This window comes from Lepus europaeus, chromosome 10 (assembly GCF_033115175.1).
Source record: "Lepus europaeus isolate LE1 chromosome 10, mLepTim1.pri, whole genome shotgun sequence".
NCBI lineage: Eukaryota > Metazoa > Chordata > Mammalia > Lagomorpha > Leporidae > Lepus > Lepus europaeus.
In genome coordinates, this window is record NC_084836.1 from 108,248,735 (window position 1) to 108,270,587 (window position 21,853).

Sequence of the window (21,853 nt, forward strand, 5' to 3'; positions counted from 1 at the left end):
GCAGGAACAACAAAGGTCTCCTGAGCCCCAGGTAAGCTGGCAGACACTGTACCAAGGGCTTCATATGCATTTCTTCATCTATTCATCCTCACAATCCATTTTAGATAGGAGGAGTCTGACAGTGTTGCCCAATATTACACAAAGCTTGGTGAGTGATAAAGGTGGAATACAAGTCCAGAATGTCTGACTCCAGACCCAGAGCTGTGACCTGCTATACAGTACTGCCTAGTGGATGGGAGAAGGACTGTGCCAAATTTTTAGGTACTGTCAGTAACTAAAAACAACTGGACTCCATGCCCACTACTTGCCTGCTGGGGCATGCGGCTCCCTTTCCTTATCTGAAACCAGGTGCAGTCTTGGCTTGCCTGTGACTGCCCTCCAGGCCTGGCTGCCTCCTCCAAGTGGTCCAGGAGTGAGTGAGGTGGTGGCAGGGGCAGTGCAGACCTTGTCTGGACCTTCAGACACAGGAAATTTCTCCCATATTTTTGCAGCACCCCAGAACCAATGTAACAGGCGAAGAGCCATCTCCTTACATTTAGCCAAACAAAGTGTATCTCATGACTGTCAGGAGCTGCACTAGGTTATGAGGCTACAATGGTGAAAAAGATGGAACCTTTGTCCTCCAGGGGCCAAAGTCTGGTGGTTACGAGAAACACAGAGATACACAATGGCCACACCGTGTGGTAAGTGGTCTCAAACATGGTAGGAAAACAAGCAAAAGTTGTTAACTCTGCCAAAGCTGGGTAGAAGACACCCATGGGGTGATTTCAGAGCTAGATATTGAGAGATGCACAGGAGTGTGCCCAGGGAGAACATGAGGGCTCTCTGTAAGGTGACAGGATGTAGAAAGGCAGAAATGAGTAAAAAGGCCCTACACTAGGACTTTCATTTTGCAGGAAAATTGAGCATCCTATTCTTATATAATCTTCACTTAGAAAGCAGATACACACAAAATGTCAACATACAATCCAAGAATTTTATGAAAGAAAGGTGGCAGGATTTAGAAGAGATGTGAGCAAAGGAGACACTGCTTTTACATCCTCTGGCTGTATGAATGTCTCTGTTTCTAAAAATCATCTGTTTCTTTGAAAGAGGGGAGACAGGAAGGTAAAGAGGGTAGGAGAAGGCAAGAGAGAGATCTCCCACTTACTGGTTCATTCTCCAAATGTCTGCAACAGTCAGGGCTGAGCCAGGGCTAAACCAGGAGCTGGGAACTCAATCCGGGTCTCCCAAGTGGGACCAAAGTGCTGAGCCATCTCCTGTTGCCTCCCAAGGTGTGAATTAGCAGGAAGCTGGAATCAGCAGCAGTGCCAGGACCTGAACCTAGGCACTCTGATAGGGAATGCAGGCATCCCAAGTGGCATTGTAACTGCTAAGTTAAATGCCTGCCCCTGATGTTTTATTTGTAGCAGATTAGTTCCTAATTCAAGTTTTGTTACAATGGGATTTAACCATTTTAGACATCATATGTCCCTGTGAGTTTTATCTTGTCTCACTTTGGCTGTGACTTCATGGTTGCATCCACACCAGAACACAGCACAGCCAACTGTAGCAGAGCTACCTTTCACAACACAGCTGTATTGATGAGAGATGTCACTCTCCCTGCATACTAGGTTTCATAGAGAAAGATTTCCCACATCATCTAGGCTCCAGATCATTAAAATCAAACTTTTAGCCTAAGTGTGTTAGAAGCTCTCTGTAGTTTTACTCAATGCACTGCATCTGAAATCTGTAACCACTTACTAATCAACAATGCTATTGGCATTAACAGAAAGAAGGCAGGGGAAGGAGTTGACTAGATCACCTCAATGTCCCTCCCAATCCAAACATTCTATGGTTTTCTAAGGTCACAGTTTAAAAGGACAACTACAGTGTGGCCAGAGTAGTGAGGGGTCTGGGGCTGATACAATTCACAGAAATGCAAGAGCCAGGATATTTTACCTGAAGAGTTAAAGAGATTAAAATAGCCAGCTGTCCTCAAAACTGAAGAACTCCTATCAGGGAGGAAAGGAAGAATGGTCGTACCAGGAAATGAGACAGAATCGATGAAACCAACTAGGAGGCAGATTTCTGGTTCAGATTTAGTAAGTGTTGTCCAACAAGACAACGGATTCCCTTGGAAGGTGGCATGCACCTCTTGGAAAGTCCCTCACCTGCCTGGAATGATCCACGCAGAGGGAGTGGCACCCCGAGACACCACGCCGGCATGTGTTGAGGGTCTGTCAACGTTACGCTTCTGCTTTCTGTGAAGTGGCTCCCCTGTTATGCCCATGCCTGTTTAATCCAGGGGAACCAGTCACCAGGCCCTGGAGACAACGCTTCTCTAACCCTGCCTGCGGAGAACAGAGCCGAGAGAAGGAAATGCCCAACCAGTGTCTTCCACGTGGGAGCAGCAAGCAGGGCAGGAGGAAGGGGTGAGGCGGCAGGCCTGGTTCCGTCGGTGGCCATTCTGCTGACCTGTGCTGTTGTAGCATGGGGACTAGAAGTTTGCGGAATCTGGCCCTAATTGTCCACCCCCAAATCTGGGAGAAGCCTCTCCCCATTCCATCTGCTTCTGATTACATTCTATAGCCCAGGTCTTAAGGATCTGAAGAGCCAAAGAAATAATACTGGCATTAGTTTTGTGAACAAATAAACAGTAGAGTCAGTAACCCTACTATAAGGAAACTGAAGTTATTTTTACTGATTCCGCCACAATTCCTTGGATGCCGTGGTGGCTGATAGGTTAAATGTGTGAAAATTAAGGAAACAGCTTTCAGAACCAGGACTCACTGGCTGTATTTCCACAGGAGCTACTGCTGGGGCAAAGGAACATATTTCTACCCCTGAAATACTTCCTACTTTTTTGACTATGAAAAGAATGTTTGACTTGAAAAGAGGAGTGCCTGAATACTTAGGCAATTTCTAGTCTTAACTTGGGCATCTACTAGCTGTGAGAATTTGGCAAAGCCCCTTAACTTCCACAGCTTAAACTCTCTTCAGCTGTCAAATGAGAGCAATGATATCTGATGGGCTTCACGGGGGGCAGGTGAGGAGCATCTTACATGGAAAATGAGCTTTAGAAAGACTAAAGTTCCCTATGAGAACACAGTATTACTTTAATTTCTTCGATGCTGGAGTTTTTTCCTATGGGAAAAAACATCTCAAATTCTAAATAAAAGAAATAAGCGTTTAAAGAGTGTCAATTTGTTAAGTCAACAACAGGAGTCACTATGCACTTACTCCTCATGTAGAATCTCTGTCCTTAATGTGCTGTACATTGTGATTTAATGCTATAACTAGTACTCAAACAGTATTTTACATTTTGTGTTTCTGTGTGGGTACAAACTGTTGAAATCTTTACTTAATGTATACTAAATTGATCTTCTGCACATAAAGAGAATTGAAAATGAATCTTGATGTGAATGGACAGGGAGAGGGAGCGGGAGAGGGGAGAGTTGCGGGTGGGAGGAAAGTTATTGGGGGGGGGGTAGCCATTGTAACCCATAAGCTGTACTTTGGAAATTTATATTCATTAAATAAAAGTTAAAAAAAAAAAAAAGAAATAAGCTTCTAAGCCAGGGACTGGAGTGGCAGAACTTGGATTTAACTGTCAAGATCAGAGTTCAGCTTCCTTCAGGTCCAGGGTCAGAGACTTCATGCTAATTTGCTTCAATCCACTGCTTCCCAAACCTTGGGCATATAGGGAGCCTTATGTTTGAAAAATAATTGTTTCCCATTTTGGTGCCACTGTTATAGGAATCAGAGTGGATAGAGGTCAAAGTAATACCACAAATTCTGCAAGCTAGAATAAGCAGCAAAGGAAAGAACTGACTGATAACTCTTGGCTGGAGCTCAGGATAACGAGGACCTGGTAAAGGAGCTGCTTGTGGACAATGCTATAGTAACTTTTGGGATCTAGAATCCATGGCACCCTAACAGATTTATTTACTTTACTGCCCAAAGCTACAGAAAATTTGGTCATATGATGCTGGGGAACAGGTGAAGTCTCAGTCTGTTTATGCAAAATCTCAGAAACTAATTCTACAAATTCAATTCTGCTTCTGGGGTATGTATATATACCTATTCCTCACTCTAAGCACCATACAAACCACCAGACATTATACATAAAACCAACATAAGAAAACTGAAGGGCGAGTAGAAGAAAAGCCTACTTTTTCCAGCAAAGGATCAGGAAAGGGACAAGATAGGAACACAGAATATTTGAAGACACTGACTGCATTGCTCTGGCCCAACAATACAGAAAACCTGGGCTCACCCCACCCAGGCCAGCAGAAGTCACGTGGGGAGCCCAGAACTCTGCTGCATCCAGGTGGTAACAGGGCACCCCACCCATCTCTCTGCTGCAGTGGGAGCCAGGACTTTGATCTCTGATGTGTGATGCTGAGCCCAGCCCCACCCCTGGCATCAGCAAAAGTCCTGAGGGGGACTGGACTTTCATCCCTGTGCAGTAGTAATGAGAAACATCCCTTCAGGAGTTAACAGGAGCAGACTGGGAGCTGAGCTTCTTCTCCCTCTGTGTAGAGAAAAGGTGACCCCACACATTTCTTTCTTTCTTTCTTTTTTTTTTTTTTTGACAGGCAGAGTGGACAGTGAGGGAGAGAGAAAGGTCTTCCTTTTGCCGTTGATTCACCCTCCAGTGGCCAGCGCACCACGCTGATCCAGCAGGAGCCAGGTGCTTCTCCTGGTCTCCCATGGGGTGCAGGGCCCAAGCACTCGGGCCATCCTCCACTGCACTCCCTGGCCACAGCAGAGAGCTGGCCTGGAAGAGGGGTGACCGGGACTAGAATCCGGTGTGCCGGCGCCGCTAGGCGGAGGATTAGCCTGTTGAGCCGCAGCGCCGGCCGACCCCACACATTTCTTGTGTGGACTAAAACAGAATGCTTAAATGAGACCCAGTCTCACAACATAGTATCTCAAAATGTCCAGGTTTCAATCAAAAGTCATGTATAACCAAGAATCAGGAAGACCTCAAACTGAATGAAAAAAGAAAAGCAACAGATGGCACACTGAAATGACAAGAGATCTCAGGATGATCGGACACAGGAATTTAAAGCAGTCACCAATGAGCAATCCAAGCCTGCCTGCCACAAAGGAAAAGGCTGTACATCTCAGCAAAGAGACGAAGACCCAAAGAGCCAATGGAAACTTTATTTATTTAAGATTTATTTATTTCGGGGCTGGCGCTGTGGTGTAGCAGGTAAAGCCGCTGTGATACTAGCATGCCATATGGGCACTGGTTCGAGTCCTGGATGCTCCACTTCCAATCCAGCTCCCTGCTAACACACCTGGGAAAATCAGTGGAAGATGGTCCAAGTGCTTGGGCCCCTGTACCCATGTAAGAGACCCAGAAGGAGCTCCTGGCTTTGGATCAGCCCAGCTCCGGCCGTTGAGGCCATTTGGGGAGTGAACCAGCAAATGGAAGATCTCACTCACTGTTTCTCTTACTCTCTGTCACTCTGCCTTTCAAATAAATGAATAAATCTTTTTCTTTTTAAAGATTTATTTATTTTACTTGAGAGTCAGAGTTACACAGAGAGAGAAGGAGAGGCAGAGAGAGAGAGAGGTCTTCCATCCACTGGTTCATTCCCCAGAAGGCCGCAATGGCTGGAGCTGTGCTGATCCAAAGCCAGGAGCCAGGAGCCTCTTCGGGGTCACCCACACAGGTGCAGGGGCCCAAGGGCTTGAGCCATCTTCTATTGCTTTCCCAGGCCACAGGAAAGCTGGATCGGAAATGGAGCAGCCAGGATACGAACCGGCGCCCATATGGGACGCCGGCATTGCAGGTGGCAGCTTTACCCGCTACGCCACAGTGCCGGCCCCAATAAATAAATCTTTAAAAAAATATTTCTTTCAAAGGCAGAGTTCTAGAGAGAGGGAAAGACAAACAGAGATCTTCCATTTACTGGTTCACTACCCCAGATGGCTGCCAAAAGGCTAAAACCAGGAGCTGCTCTTTGCAGGTGCATAGCAGGGAGCTGGAAGTGGAGCGGCCATAACTCAAACCAGTGCCCATATAGGATGCTGCTGCTGCAGGTACAGTGCTGTGTCACAATGCTGTCCCCCAGTGTAATTTCAGATTTCAAAAATATAATATACAAAAAACAAACAAAACATTCTCAGTGGACAGGTTCAGCAGCAGAATGGAGGAAAAAGAGGTAATAATAAATAAACTTGAAGATAGAATAACAGAAAGTATCTAATGTGAGAAACAGACTGGAAAAAAATTAAGAGATGTACTTCAGACACCTGTGAGACTGTAACTAAAGGTCTGACATGCATTCCATCAGCAGCCCAGAAGGGAAGGAGAAAGAGGGCGGGGCAGAAGCCATGCTGGGGGAAACCATGGCTGAAGACGCCCCAGATTTCTAGCAGAAGACATAAACCTTCCGTTTCAAGAAGATGAGAGAACTGCAAACAAGAAAAAATTCAAAGAAATTCACACACACAAAAATCACAGTTAAACTTCTGAACATTAAAGACAAAGAAAAAAACAGTCCTGAAAGCAGTGAGCGACAAGAGGCCTTACGCCTAGGGGTGCAAACACAGCTTGAATGACAACAGCCTTCTCATCAGAAACCAGTGAGACTAGGAGGAAGCGGCAGAACACTTTTTTCCCTAGAGATTTATTTTATTTTATTTATTTGAAAGATAATTACAGACAGAGACCATCTGCTGGTTCAGTCCCCAAATGGCTGCATTGGCTGGGGTTGGGTAGGCTGAAGCCAAGAGCCTGGAACCCTGTCCAGGTCACCCAAGTGAATGCAGGGGCCCAAGCACATGGGCCATCTTCCTCTGTTTTCCCAGCACATTAGCAGGGAGCTGGTCAGAAGTAGAGCAGCCGGAGCCATCACTGTGGCATAACAGGTGAAGCTGCTGCCTGCAGTGCTGGCATCCCATATGGGTGCCAGTTCAAGTCCTGGCTGCTCCACTTCTGATCCAGCTATGAACTGGGAAAGCAGAAGATGGCCCAAGTCCTTAGGCCCCTGCACTCGTGTGGGAGACCTGGAAGAAGTTCCTGGATCCTGGACAACTGGGGACTGAACCAGCAGATGGAAGACCTCTTTCTCTCTCTGCCTTTTTTTCTCTCTGTGTAACTCTGACTTACAAATAAATAAATTTAAAAAAAAAAGTAGAGCAGGCAAGACTTGAATTGGCGCCCATATGGGATTCCGGCTTAGCAGGCGGCAGCTTAACCCACTAGGCCACAACGCCAGCCCCTATGTGTCAAAAATATTTTTTAAGAGCTGAAAGAAAAGAACTATCAACCCAGAATTCTACATTCCATGAGAATACCTGAAGGAATGAAGGAGATATTAACACCTTTTCAGATAAAGAAAATCTGGGCCGGCGCCGCGGCTCACTAGGCTAATCCTCCACCTTGCGGCGCCGGCACACCGGGTTCTAGTCCCGGTCGGGGCACCGATCCTGTCCCGGTTGCCCCTCTTCCAGGCCAGCTCTCTGCTGTGGCCAGGGAGTGCAGTGGAGGATGGCCCAAGTCCTTGGGCCCTGCACCCCATGGGAGACCAGGAGAAGCACCTGGCTCCTGCCATCGGAACAGCGCGGTGCGCCGGCCGCAGCGTGCTACCGCGGCGGCCATTGGAGGGTGAACCAACGGCAAAAGGAAGACCTTTCTCTCTGTCTCTCTCTCTCTCACTGTCCACTCTGCCTGTCAGAAAAAAAAAAAAAAAATCTGAAGAGAACTGTCATCACCAGAACTACCCTCCAGAATGGCTAGTGGGGGACTGGCATTATGGTGTGGTGGGTTAATATACCACCTGCCAAGCCAGCATCCTATGTTGAAGTGTTGGTTTGAGTCCTGGCTGCTCCACTTTTTTTTTTCTTTAAAGATTTATTTATTTATTTGAAAGGCAAGTTACACAAAGAGAAAAGGAGAGGCAGAGAGAGAAGTCTTCCACCCGCTGGTTCACTCCCTAGTTGGCCACAATGGCTGGAGCTGAGCCGATCCAAAGCCAGGAGCCAGTAGCTTCTTCTGGGTCTCCCACACTGGTGCAGGGGCCTAAGGAGTTGGGTAATCCTCTACAGCTTTCCCAGGCCATAGCAGAGAGCTGGATTGGAAGCAGAGCAGCCTGGATACGAACTGGTACCCATATGGGATGCTGGCACTGCAGCTGTGTGCTACGCCACAGCACCAGCCCCTGCTCCACTTCTAATTCAGCTTCCTGCTAGTACACCAAGGAAGGCAGCAGAAGCTGGCCAAAGTACTTGGGCCCTGCCACTCATGTAGGGCATGCAGATGGAGCTCCTGGCTCTTGGATACTGGGCTCTGGCCCAGACCTGGCCATTGCAGCCATCTGGGGAGTGAACCAGTAAAGGAAGATCTAGGGGAGTGAACCAGTGATGGAAGATCTGCATCTCCCTGATGCTCTATGCTCTGCTGCCTTCCAAATAAATAAATAAACCTTTTTTATGGCTTGTGGGGCTTCCCAAACAGAAGGAAAACAATAAAGGAAGCAATCTTGGAATGGCAGCAGCAGAATGAACACAGTAAACAAAAATATGGGTAGGTGTGTGTGTGTGTGTTGGGGCACAATTGGTTAAGATACCTCTTGGGATGCATCCCATATCAGAGTGCTGGTTAGAGTCCCAGCAACTTCTGCTTCCAACTAAATCACCCTGGGAGGTAGCAGATGATAGCTCAAGTGCTTGGGCCCTGCTACCCATGTGGGAGACTTCTGGGCTCTTGAATTCTGCCTGGCCAAGCCCTGGCAGTCGTGGGCATTTGGGGAGTGAAACAGTTGATAGAAGATCTATCTCTCTGTGTCACTCTGCTTTTCAACTGAATGAAAAAAAATTTAAAAAATCTAAAAAATACAAATACTGTAGACATTTACAGTTTTCTTTCTTTCTTTCTTTTTTTTTTTTTTTTAAATTATTCTATTTCTTTGAAAGACAGAGTTACAGAGAGAGGTAGAGCCAGAGAGAGAGGGAGAGGACTTCCATTCTGCTGGTTCACTCCCCAAATGACTGCAACGGCCAGAGCTGAGCTGATTCACAGCCAGGAGCCAGGAGCTTCTTCCAGGTCTCCCACATGGTTTCAGGGGCCCAAGAACTTGGGCCATCTTCTACTGCTTTCCCAGGCCATAGCGGAGAGCTGGACCAGAAGAGGAGTAGCCAGGATTTGAACCAGTGCCCATATGGGATGCTGGCACTGCAGGCTGGGGCTTTAATCCATTGCGCTACAGCACTGGCCGCGACATTCACAGTTTTCTAAATTATATTTGACAGTTGAAGTGAAAATTATAACATTATGTGATATGATTCTAAACCTATGCAGAATAATTATTTATGACAATTATACTACAAATGGGGAAAGGATGAAGTAGGGTATCTACACTTAACTTTTAACTGGTAAAATCATGCTCTTCAACTTATGGTTTTATGACCTGATAAGCTCAAAGTTGAAAGTATCCTAATTTGAACTGCACTGAACCCATCTAACTTACTGAACATCACAGTTTAGCAACCAAGTGCACTGTAGAGTATCAACTGTTTACCCTCATGATAGAGTGACTACCAGGAACTGTGGCTTGCGGTTGCTGCTGACCAACACTATGTTGCATACGGCTAGCATGGGGAAAAAACAAAATTCAAAATATGGTTTCTACTGAATGCACACAACATCATGAAGTAAAAAAAATCATTAAGCCCAACTTTCATAAGTTGAGAACCACAGATAGACTGTGACACATTATGCATCTATAATGAAATACCCAGTACCTAAATGCTACAAAAACCCAACACAGATAAATGACAATGGTATGTTAACAAAAAATGTTAAAGCCCAGGAGACAGGAGAAATAAAACAAAATAAGAAAAACAGAAAACAATAAGAAATGTATCAACAATTACATTTGGGCTGATGCAGTGGCACAGCAGGTTAAGCTGCTGCCTGTAGTGCTGGCATCCCAATAAATAAATAAATAAATAAATAATAAAAACTTTAAAAAAACCTATAGTTTTATATATAAGTTTTATAATAAAAACTTAAAAAAACCTATAGCAAGTTTATTAGAGTAGAAATGCAACACAGTGTATATGTTCTGTAATAATGCTGAGGAACGTGGAATGCAAGTGCAGCAATGCAGAGCAGTTCCTGAGACCACCACCAAGACTGGAATTTCTCTCTTGACATGAAAGACAGTGCGACTGACAGCACGCCTGACTCACCGTTTGTTTCTGGAGGCCATCTAATTTGTCCTCAGTATTGTCTTCTTTGTCCATGTTGCCTCTGAATAAAAGTTAGGAAATAAACAAAGCATCACATTCCACTCAAGAGTTATTTTGTAACCAGGATGCTGGCAAGAAAACCCAAGTCCCTGAGCTCTACACTACTGCCGCTCAACATCTGAGTCCTTCCCTCCTTTCCGGGAGATCCTGACCATGGGAGACACCATCATCAGATAGTGTCATCACTTCTACAGGCAAGGGCCCCACTCCACTGAGAGAGCAACGTGGGCTCCAACCTCATGATCTCAGGCCAGGTTCAGAGGCCACTTTTCAGTGGTAACTGGCAAAAAAGGGTGGTAACTGTCCATCTAAGGTTGCCTGAATATGTGGCTCTGATAAAAGAACAGGCTTTTAAACCCGTGCAAACCAAGTGTGGCCTGATGTGCCCACCCCAGATCTCAGACCTCAGGACGCCTCTTCCCCAGAATCACTTATACTTGGCAAGAGCTGCCTCTGGGTAGTGAGCTCTGCAGGCACTGCAGAAGGGCATTCTGGCCTCTTTACCCCTTGGATGCTTTGCTGCTGGCTTAGCTGCCTAACGCTTCTCTCCTGTGACCTTAACTATTGCTGATGTCTGTTTTTCATGTTTCCTTTTAAACGTGAATCTGCAATGTTCCTGTTCTTCTGTTCGGGTCCGGGAGGCGCAGCAGTCTCCTATCCTCACCCTTAGCCACAGAGGGAGCAGACACCCCACAAAAGCATGAGCTTTTCATGTCACAGTCAGGTACCTCTCCTTGAATCGGTGTTTTCCTTGAATTGGTGAATCTAACATTCGGATCACAAGTTACCTGGGGGTTTGTTAACATCTCCCAGAATGCACCTTTTTTATCTGTCCACAGGAAATACCTCTGGGGCACAGAATATTATGGCAGCTAAAGTGTTCACCAGGGCTTAAGGACAGACAGAAAATGCATCTTAGCTTTTCCAAGCCTCAGTGGACAGTCAGGGGCTCCTAGCATTGCTACTCACAGCCGGGCCTGGTTACAGTCCCAGGCAAGTAAAGCAGTATTTGCTACTTTAGGGGAAAAGACTGAGTCAAACAGTGAAGAGATCAATGTCATATCTTCCAACAAAATATATATTTCGGAGAACTACAGTTAATTTAGTTTTCCTGTAACACTAGGTCAACAGCAAATAAAACAACCCAAAGGAATGCTGCTTCCACACTTTTCTGCACACCCCCAAGGACAGAAATGCATGCCACGCCCATCAGGCAGTGGCTCCTAAATCTGCCTTAACTATGGACTGGGCGATCCTGAAATAATCCTGGAATTTCATGTGGGGAGCATCCAGGTCAGGAAGCCTATACTCCTGTGCCTCTGCTTAGTTCTCTGCCAGCTAAGAGCAGTCTGAATTCTTCCTCTAGGATCCTCAACCAGACAGGAGACAAACCTGGTTACAGGATTTGTGGGCAGCCTGGGGTAGCCAGGAAGGACAGGAACTGACATTGGGCTCAAAGTGCTTAGAAGTCAAAGAAGAGGCCTAGAGCTAGAAGGGTATAACCAGAGTACCAACTCTGGAAGGCAGCCACATGTGACAAGGTTTAAAGGAGACACCAGACACTGAGGCAGACACAGGAAGGCACTGGATGTAGGCAGAAGGGGTCAGAGTAGCATGACATCACATGGAGTTGCTCTGTGTGGCATCTCACCTTTCGGGGATGTCTGAGGTGCCATCTGTGACACCCTGTTCTGCAGAAAGGGACTTTTCGTCTGGCATCCCAACTTTCTCCAGAAAGCAGAGTGCTGGGTCTGCTCGCATGGCATTGTACCGCTCATAACCTGACCAGGGATAAAGAGAAACACAGAAGCCACATCAGAACTCACAAAATGAGCCTCGGACCCCAGACTGTCATTTATTTCCCTTGTTAAGTAAAAACTAAAACAAAACAAAGGAAACATTTATTTAAGATTAATCAGATCCTGTAAGGCTTCCTATCAGGGAAAGATCCTGGAGCTACAGCACACTCCTGGCTCGCACTTAGTCCACAAGCCCCTCTCTAAAAATATGAGGAGAAACAGTGAAATCTCTATCTTGTCTTGAGGAAATTTCCTCAATCTAGGCTGCCCTTGAGGGGCCACAGGCACTTACTGCACCTGAGAGCTGTCGACAGCATCAGAGGTTTTGCACAGAGGCTTGCTTTCTTCCTCTTCCTTTATTTTCTCTTTAAAGCTTCAACCAAATACTCAGTGCTTCTAACAGGGTTGGCTTGGAGACAGAACCATAGCTACTTCCTCTCACTGAGGCAGGGCTATGTCTACAGTAGACTAAAGCTGTGTGTTTCTTAACAAAGAAAATCACTGCAGCATCCCAGCTCACAACTGACCAAGGCACGGAGGCAAGGCCGACAGGGCTTCCTAATACAGATCCCGGAAAAGTGAACGTTAGGCTGCCCGGCTTTCTGCAAATGGCTGAGCATCACATCTCCGCCAGCTGCAGGGGACCTGGGAATTTCATTGTCCCCTGGTGGTTATGCCATGGTGGGGGAGGGGGCGGTAAGACCAGACAAGGGTAGTCAGGTGTACCCAATAGTACCCAGATGAGGAGAGGCCTAAGCCTTTGGTCACGGAAAGTCTGATGGGCAGCAACCATCAGAGGTAGCATCTGCACTGGACTTTGGAAGGCACTAAGGATGGGCCCATGAGGCATCTCTCCTACCTCCTCCATAACCAATCGGACTAAATAGGTCTGGCCCTATCCAGGGTCTACAAGGATGACGTAGGTCCAGTTCCTCCATGCTGAGCACTGAGTACAGGGGCTGTCTTTCCCCCCGCCTTTACAGCACATCTTCTGAAGTCACCCTGTACCACAAGGAGGCACCTCAGGCACTGGACATATCACCTTCTTGCCATCCACTCCTCGGCCCTAACATTCAACACCAAGCTACCTCAGCTGGTGGTCTGGGGGACGCTGGAAGACGGGTGCGACATCATCTTAAGGTCTCACAGGTGTGCTGCTCAGGAAACACAAATTAACTTCTCCTCCTACCTCATAACCACTTCAGAGTAGAGTTTCACATCTGGAAATGACCTCACACATCACCTAGATGGACTCTGCAATATCTGATAAGAGACTAAGTGATCAAACGATCAATCCCATTACCCTGACCTTCACTGGGAGGCGAAGTACCAACACTGAGACTGAGTGATTAAATGATCAATCCCATTACCCTGACCTTCAATGGGAGGTGAAGTACCAACACTGTGTTTTCTAGGAGACAAAGCGTTGTGGGCCCCTTAGACTGAGACTATCATTCACCTGAGGTCAGACCTGGCCCAGCGTCACATATTTAGTAAGCAGCAAAGCTGACAGCTAATGCAGGTGTGTACCTAATTCTTTCCACTCTAAACCTTGCTCCTCAGTTTAAATTTTACATGATTCACCTGGTAGAGTGTATATCAGGCATACTATGGGTGACTATCCTCACCTGGCAGGTAGAGTGTGTATCAGGCATACTATGGGTGACTATCCTCACCTGGCAGGTAGGGTGTATATCAGGCATACTATGGGTGACTACCATCACCTGGCAGGTAGGGTGTGTATCAGGCATACTATGGGTGACTATTATTTGACTTTCATTATTATCTAAACACAGCTGGCAGTTGGCTGACAGCAAGTACAGGGGCTTAACAGCCTGAAGTGAAGAAATGGGCAAGTGCTCCAGTTTTCCATGCCATTCACAAACTTCTCTCAGACCCCTTTAGTCTCTTGATTATGACTTAAAAGATTGTATGCCATCTTCTATGCTTCCATTTTTGCACCAGTGGGGCAAAAGATACAGCCTAGGAATATGCAGGTTATTTAGAATGATCTCAGAAGTCTGTATATGTGTGAAATGCTAAACGTAGCCTTTTCTTCTGTTCACTTGTTCTTTCACTCAGAAAACACTGGATACCCACTACAGGCCAGAACTCAGCCACACATTGGGATTTTAGGAATGAATGGGAGAGAGGCAGTCCCAGGCATACCAGTGTGGACAGGCAAGTGATGAAGATATACACTGAACAAGTCTCTGATGGCCTCAGCTGCCCTTTACAAGTTACTCAATAACACTAGGGTCACAGTATCTCCATGTCACTCAAGATTCCAAGACGGTGGAGGTGAGGCTCCACTTTCTGAGGATCGAGTTTTGCAGGAATATGACGAGCTGCACCAGAGTGCCTGAATTCATGTTTCCTGAGGAACTGCTCCGAAGGGAAAACATTCACTAAAATACATACCATGCTTGAACACACCAATGAGAAGAGACTTATCGGCCTCAGCATCCCACCAGTCCACTGGGATCTCCACGTAGTCAATGTCGGGCAGAAGCACGTCCAGGTCCCTGTGAAAGGAAGGGTGTGGACTCAGAGTTCCTTCAACACAGACAGAAAACAACACAAAAGCTACTGGCCCAAACCCGGTGTTAAGCCACATTCCTGGTTGCATACTGAGATGCTGAAGGAACAAACCAAATGACGCAGAAAGCTGTGGGTTAATGTTTCTTGGTCCTTACGTAGAACCACCTGGGGAGATATGCAGTGTACGCACTTGACTCCTGGACTGCACACTACACTGACGGATGAGTCTTAAAGCAACGCTTGGAGAAGCCATCGTCAGCTGGTCCAGGGTAGGGCCCTGGAATCTACATGTATTAGGCAGCTCTGATGTGTACCTTCAGTTGAGAACCAGAGCAAAAGACACTGATACATATGGGGCACCTGAAGGTAGAACTTCACTCATGACTGAATGCTTAAATTCATAATGCCTAAATCATCCTAGTTCAACATGTAAAGATCCCAAGCACTATTTGGAGAACCAAACAGTCTGCACAGGTACAGTCAGGGGTACAAAAAGGGCCTTTTGGAGAACAAATGCCACAACAGCAATTAACTCCTGGCAGGGGTCTATTAACGGTCTGTTGGGTCAAAGCTGATCACAAATTGTACTTCTCCTGGTTAAAAGGATGAACTTGCCTGGGGTGCAGACATGTGAGGATTAGCAAGCCTGTTCCATGAATCCCTCCGTGTGCATCCATGTTCTGAGAGCACACATGGCCCCTGAGCCCACTGTCTGACTCGTCTGGACTCCTTGCTCTTTCAAGGCAGCAGTCTCTATCTACTGTGACACAGGACTGCCTGCCCCTTGCCAGGCCCAACTCCTCTGGGGATACAGTGTTCCCTAGCCCCCAGCTTTCCAGGGACGCACTGCCCTGCCAGCGTGGTACCACCACTGAATAACTCTTTTGGGATGAACTGCTGTTTACGCCTCATGGCAACTGCTCCACAGGGCATTAAACCAGAACAAGACCAGTGGGAGAGAGAGAAGCAAGAAAGGGGGTGGAAACAGACTCACACTCTCCATGTTCTACCCAACACCACCTATCACTTTCTACATGTCTAAGAAAGCACATGACAGCAGATGTGTCTTCTGCCAGGTGACGCCTGACATGAGCTATCAGGTTGAATTCTGCTGCACCCATGTGACTCAAACTGAAAAAAACCTTTCTACTGGAACCACAACCTCCTATCCCTGCTAGAAATTACGACAGTGACTCCAGAAAGCATACTGGGTAGTAACAGTTACTGTGAGGAAGGACCCTGGTCACAGCTGTCCCATGGGTAGGGCTGTCTCTGCCCCTCTCTCCTTCTTTAGTATTCCTGTGACCATTAAAGTAGCCGCCATTGCTCAATGCAAAGAAAGAGAAAGAAGGAACGACAGCCCAGGTCACTGCAAAGCAAGGTGCAAACACCAACAGTTCTGGTGCTCACTGGGAATGGCCTGAGCGTGTGGGGCTTGAGCAAACTGCAGACCTGGGGAAGGTGAAGGAGACGGGGGCAGCCTCACCTGCTGGGATCCTGGGAGCCTCCACAGCTCTGGAAACGTGAATTTACAACACAAAGGTACACCAAGGCAAATACACCACAAGGTCAAAGACAGAAGAAATCCTCAAATGTTTACGAGTACAAAGGCCAAGAACGGGATTCTGGATAAAACTTCCCATCTGTACCTGTCAGATCAAGTCTATCAAAGCAACTAACACTCACTCTACAATGTACTTAGGCCAGAGAAATTAATGTTTTAAAAGCAATTTAATAATTCTCTGGGTGGGTAGAGTTAAAATAAAAAACTCACCAAAGCTGTTTCTAAGAAACGGTTTTCTTATTTCACTTATTTGTAGGTGACCTAACAATCATCCCCACTCCACCACTGGGTAATTGGTTCTGGGTGGGGGTGGCATGGGAGTGGTGATGGGAACTGAGCTTCCTGAAGAACAGCAAGCTTGGCCAGCTCCATGAAGAGCTGTTTTGTGCCAGTTCTTTAATACTGACAGCTGAGTCTTATCTGGGTTACCTGGCAGGAGTTCCTTCAAATGCTTTATCAGCTGCTTCTCCCAGTATTTCAGCTTTCAGGTAGTATAGCATCCGGACTCGCAAAAGTACCCTACAAAAAGGGGAGCACATTGATGCAAACAAATTAGAACCCATGTGTGTTTGAACCACATTCCCAACTTAACACAGGGAAATCTGGGGCACTCCCAAGTTGTTTAGTGATATCACGCAATCAACAAGCGTATTTCAGAAACTTCACAGATCATGGAATTATAAGTTTGATCCCAGTTTTTCCATTAACTTTTTGAAGTTCCTCATATAAGACAGCACCAGAATAACAAAACACTATGTACCGACAGCAGACGTATTGTGACCATCTGCCTTACACACAACATGACTCCGTGACTCAGCTGGCATCTGGGAGCCCATCCTGCAAGCCACGGAGGCAGCACAAACACAGCTCTTCTGACCTTTGCACACTACAGAGCTGACTTTCACCAGGCCAGTTTTCAGTTTGCTAGCTGCTGAGGGGTGACTAATGTGGAGTGGCGGGGCTTTCACACATTCTACTCATACAGAGTTACATGAATTTTTTTTTTGTTACATGAATATTTAAAAGTCTACATCCCATGGCACTGTCTTCTCTCTTGAGGTGCTCAATGGGCCACACTCAGGTTCTATGGGAGTGCCACAAATGTTTAAGACAAAGCAGTTAAGCCAGTATTTGATGGGCAGCTACTGCTCTATGTGCCTTGTAGCATGCCAGGTGCTCTGAGGCAGACAGCAAAGTACACAACCCAACTCTGTTCCTGAGAGGTTTACAGAAGCCTAGTTGTGAAAGGAGACCAACGATGAAGAGAGTCAGAGCACAGAAGATGACCCCAGCAGGCTCATGTGTGCAAGAACAGGGTGAATGTAAAGTAGGCACAGACATGCAGATCACTGTGGAGGAACTACTTCACTTGAAGGCTAAGAAGCAAAGAGGTTTTGAAGAACACTTATAACTTGCTCAATACTAGCCAAGAGCGTTGAAAACAGAAGCCCAGGAGCCAGTGCTGCGGCATAGTGGGTAAAGCCACTGTCTGCAGCACTAGTATCCACTATGGGCGCTGGTTGAGTCCTGGCTGTTCCATTTCTGATCCAGCTCACTTTTAATGCACCTGCGAAAGCAGCAGAAGATTGCATAAGTTTCTGGGCCCCTGCACCCACGTGGGAGACCCAGATGAAACTCCTGGCTTCAGCCTGGCCCAGCTTTGATCCTTGTGGCCATTTGGGGAGTGAACCAGTGGATGGAAGATCTTTTTCTCTGTTTCTCTCCCTTCCTCTTTGTAACTCTGACTTTCAAATCAATAGATTTGATAGAGTTAGACAGTGAGAAAGACAGAGAGAAAGGTCTTCCTTCCGTTGATTCACCCCCCCAAATGGCCACCACGGCTGGTGCTGCGCTGATCCGAGGCCAGGAGCCAGGCGTTTCCTCCTGGTCTCCCATGCACCTGGGCCATCCTCCACTGCTTTCCCGGGCCACAACAGAGAGCTGGACTGGAAGAGGAGCAACCGGGACTAGAACCTGGTGCCCACGTGGGATGTCGTTACGGCAGGCGGAGGATTAAGCAAGTGAGCCATGGCACTGGCCCCAATAAATACATTTTTGAAATTAATGACAACAGAATTCCACATACACACAATTACACAGGAATCAGACTCCAGGTGAAAAGTTCAAAAACAAGGGATCGTATACAGCAATGTACAAAATCTACTATGTTAAAGAACACAAAAGGAGGCTGGTATATCCATATACATGTACCTGCACAGAGTATCATAGGAAGAATCAGGTTAACAGTGGTCATTTCTCTCTCTCTCTCTTTTTTTTTTTTTTAAGATTTTTATTTATTTATTTGAGAGGTAGAGTTACAGACAGTGAGAGGGAGAGACAGAGAAGGGTCTTCCATCTGTTCCAATGGCTGCAACAGCTGGAGTTGAGCCAATCTGAAGCCAGGAGCTTCTTCCAGGTCTCCCATGCGGGTGCAGGGGTCCAAGCCCTTGGGCCATTTTCTACTTTCCCAGGCCATAGCAGAGAGCTGGATTGGAACAGAAGCAGCCAGAACCATATGCAATGAAGGTGGAGGATTAATCTACTGCGCCACAGCATTGGCCCCAGTGGTCATCTCTCAATAGGCAACAAGGGAATTGGAAGTGGCAGGAAAACTTAAGGAATTTTTAAAAACATATGTGTGTTACTAATTCAGAATAAGTTAATAAAAAGAGCTGAAGCCTCTAAAAAGCCATAATTTCTATTGGCTCTGGGAAGAAAATGCCACCAAAGGCTCAAGATATAGGTGGAAACAAAGTTAGAATTTTTAGATGGGAAAGAATCCTTATGTCTTTGGCATACCATTCTTTTCCCTCAACTGTCAATCGGCTCAAATAATTTTGAGTTTTGCTTTTTTTTTAAAGCCTAGAGAATAAGAACTCTCTGAGATCTTGACACCTAGCTGATAGTAGCTAGCAGCTCCTTAGGAAGAACTGGAACAGAATGCTGGTGTCCTACCTGCTGAGATCTAGCTCAATCGGAGCACGCTTTCTTAAAGCTGGGAGATGGTGACAGTTCTTTCTAGTTCTCTAAAGAGAAGCAAATGTGTTGTGGCAAGAGAGAATAGACTTTAAAGCTAACAGTATTCACTTCTTCTCCAAATGGGATACAAATCAGTTCAGACAACAGACGGAGCCATCTCCTCCGAGAGTGAGATGACAATCCTGTGGGCATCCGACCTCAAGAGGAAGGACAGCTGGAGCAAGTCTGCAGCACCCTTGCTTTAGCCAAACAAAATAACCTGGTGTTTTGCATGGTGGCATCTTTTTCTTTTCTTCTAAGACATTTTACTGGCATTAAATATTCTTCCAGAGAACAGACTCTGCATAAATGTACTGCTTGATGAACTCCCACAAAGAGAACATCCAGAATCCAGATCAGAGACAGGGCAGCAGAACATTTTCCAGAAGTTCCCCTGGTATTTCTCTCCAGTCATCATTATCCGCTTGCCTGCCCCTGCCCAATTCATAACCACTATACTGATTTCTTTAAACTTGGATTTGAGGCAGTTTTTTTTTTTTTTTAATGTTTCATAGTCCTTTTAATGACAGCTTCACGCTTCCAAATAATATTCTGCTCAAATAACAAACAATGCTTTGAGCACCTACTATGTATGGAGTATACATTAACTCACTCCATTCTCATTACAATGATAGAGGCAGGAACTATTAGTATTTTCATTTTATGGATGGAGGAATGAAGGCAAATATAGATCATGTAATTCACTTGCTGGCCAAGCAATGGGGCCAGGATTTAAATCCAGGCAGTCTTGACTGCAGAGCCTGTTTTAACCTTTATTTAATTTTGGGATGGTAGCAGACTTGCTAATTATGATGCAAATCTCCTAGTTAGCCATTCAATTCTCGGGTCACTTTACTCCAGTTGGCGAACTCTTGCCAGATCAGTTTTTCTTCCCAACTATCATTGTTTTTAGTTACCTGTTTCACCTGCTCAAGAAGCACGGTTGCCTGTATTTAGAATAAAATCCTTAGCCTAGCATGCCAGGTATACTATCAGTGAGTCCTCTTACCCAGACAGCTTCCTCGTTCTCTTTCCCATGTGGCAACTCCGATGCAGGCACATCAAATATGCAATTGGATCCTTCCCCAGCCAAGCTCTACAATCAACTGCATGTGTCTTTTAAATCCCAATTCAAGCTTACTGTCTCCAAAGAGCTTGTACTTTTGTATACAGTTTTTATTACATTGCTGGGTATAAGACCTATTTTCAAATATTTGGAGTGATCAAGGGAAAGGATTAGGCTTCATCTGTAGAAGAAAAAAACCCTCACAACTTAATAACTATCTGACCTTCAGGATGTTACAGAGAGACAGGAAAAACCAAGTACAACATTTTAACCTATAAGGAATAAATTCTTTGATGACCACAGGTGCATACAGTTCTTCTCACTGCCCACCAGGAATGCTGGGGCAATAACTGTGGCATAGCCTAGAGCTAGAGATGGTCTCCAAGGGTCTCCAAGATGGTCACATTATATAGTGATGCAGACACCCACTTGCAAATTTGAGATGGTTTTGTGGCCAAGTGCCCTAACTCCCTAAAATTAAACTACACAAAAACAGAATTTCATTTTCTATCATTTTTAAACTATACCCTGCCATGCCACCTCCAGCTGCCAGCCTATAGATATGAAGTATACTATTTCAGATGCATGCCTATCAGATAACTGGAAGTGGGGGAAGGCATTTGGTGCAGCAGCAGTTAACTCCCCACCTGGACGCTGGCATCCCATACTGGAGTGCCTACTTTGAGACCTAGTTCCCTCTGCTTCAGATCCAGCTTCCTATTAATGCACATGCTGGGAGGCAGTAGGTGATGGTTCAAGAGCTTGGGTTGCTGTCACCACGTGAGAGACCAGTATAGAGTTCTGGGTTCCGGGCTTTGGCTTGGCCCAGCCCTGGCTATTATGGACATTTGGGAAGTGAACCAGTGGACAGAAGATCTCTGTCTTTCTGCCTTCCAGATAAAATGAAAGTAAGTACATAAAAATAAAAAAACCCGAGGCCACGAATGGGAACAGCAAACTGGAAAAGGAAGCAACCTGGCACAGGGAGTTGAGAGTAGAGGCCACTGAGGCCCGTGTTCTGCCCTTGCTAATGTGACCCTAGGGGCAGAAGGAGTCAGATCAGAAAAGTCCTCAGAGGTTCACAAGGCACAGCTAGATAGGCCAGGTTCCATGGAGAGAAGAGACAGTGTTAACGGAGTAGGAGGAGCTCTAACATGAATGAATTCTGACCCAGCTCTGACCCACATCACACACCCTGATTTCCAGACCTTGCGTGCACAGGAGCACAGGAGCTTGAAGAAGTCTCCCTGTGGGGTTCCCAGGAGTCTGAAGAGTCCCAGCAGGGCGGCCCCCGGGGACAGGAGGGAAACACTCACTTGTTGCAGTGTTGTTTGAGGTGTTTCTTGTAGCCGTCGTCATGCAGGACCACCTCGGGATTGCACGTCGCCAGCCAGTCTGCGTTCTTCAGTTCCGGAAGCAGCAGCTGGTTCTTTGTCTTCTTCCCCTTCCTCCCTCTAGGGACTGGGGCAGACAACCCTAAAACAGAAAGCAGTGAAGGGCATCTGGATGAGCCAAGGGGGCTTGAGTGTCGGTGCTAGAACACGGCTGGGCTGGGCTACAGAGACGCAGCCAGGCCACGCACCCAGGAGTGTCCAGTCAGTAAGTATCCAGAAA

General features: G+C 46.3%; 1 protein-coding gene across 3 annotated transcripts in view; it reads right to left on the reverse strand.

Moving 5' to 3' along the window:
* CHD6 (chromodomain helicase DNA binding protein 6) overlaps positions 1 to 21,853 on the reverse strand; it is a 240,612-nt gene that overhangs the window by 41,110 nt on the left and 177,649 nt on the right. For all 3 annotated transcript variants that reach the window (XM_062204213.1, XM_062204212.1, XM_062204214.1), the window contains exons 23-27: positions 21,556 to 21,715; positions 16,585 to 16,674; positions 14,472 to 14,575; positions 11,903 to 12,032; positions 10,192 to 10,252 (exon numbers count right to left, since the gene is read on the reverse strand). In XM_062204213.1, the coding sequence (XP_062060197.1) occupies positions 10,192 to 10,252; positions 11,903 to 12,032; positions 14,472 to 14,575; positions 16,585 to 16,674; positions 21,556 to 21,715 (545 nt within the window). The remainder of the gene's footprint in view (positions 1 to 10,191; positions 10,253 to 11,902; positions 12,033 to 14,471; positions 14,576 to 16,584; positions 16,675 to 21,555; positions 21,716 to 21,853) is intronic.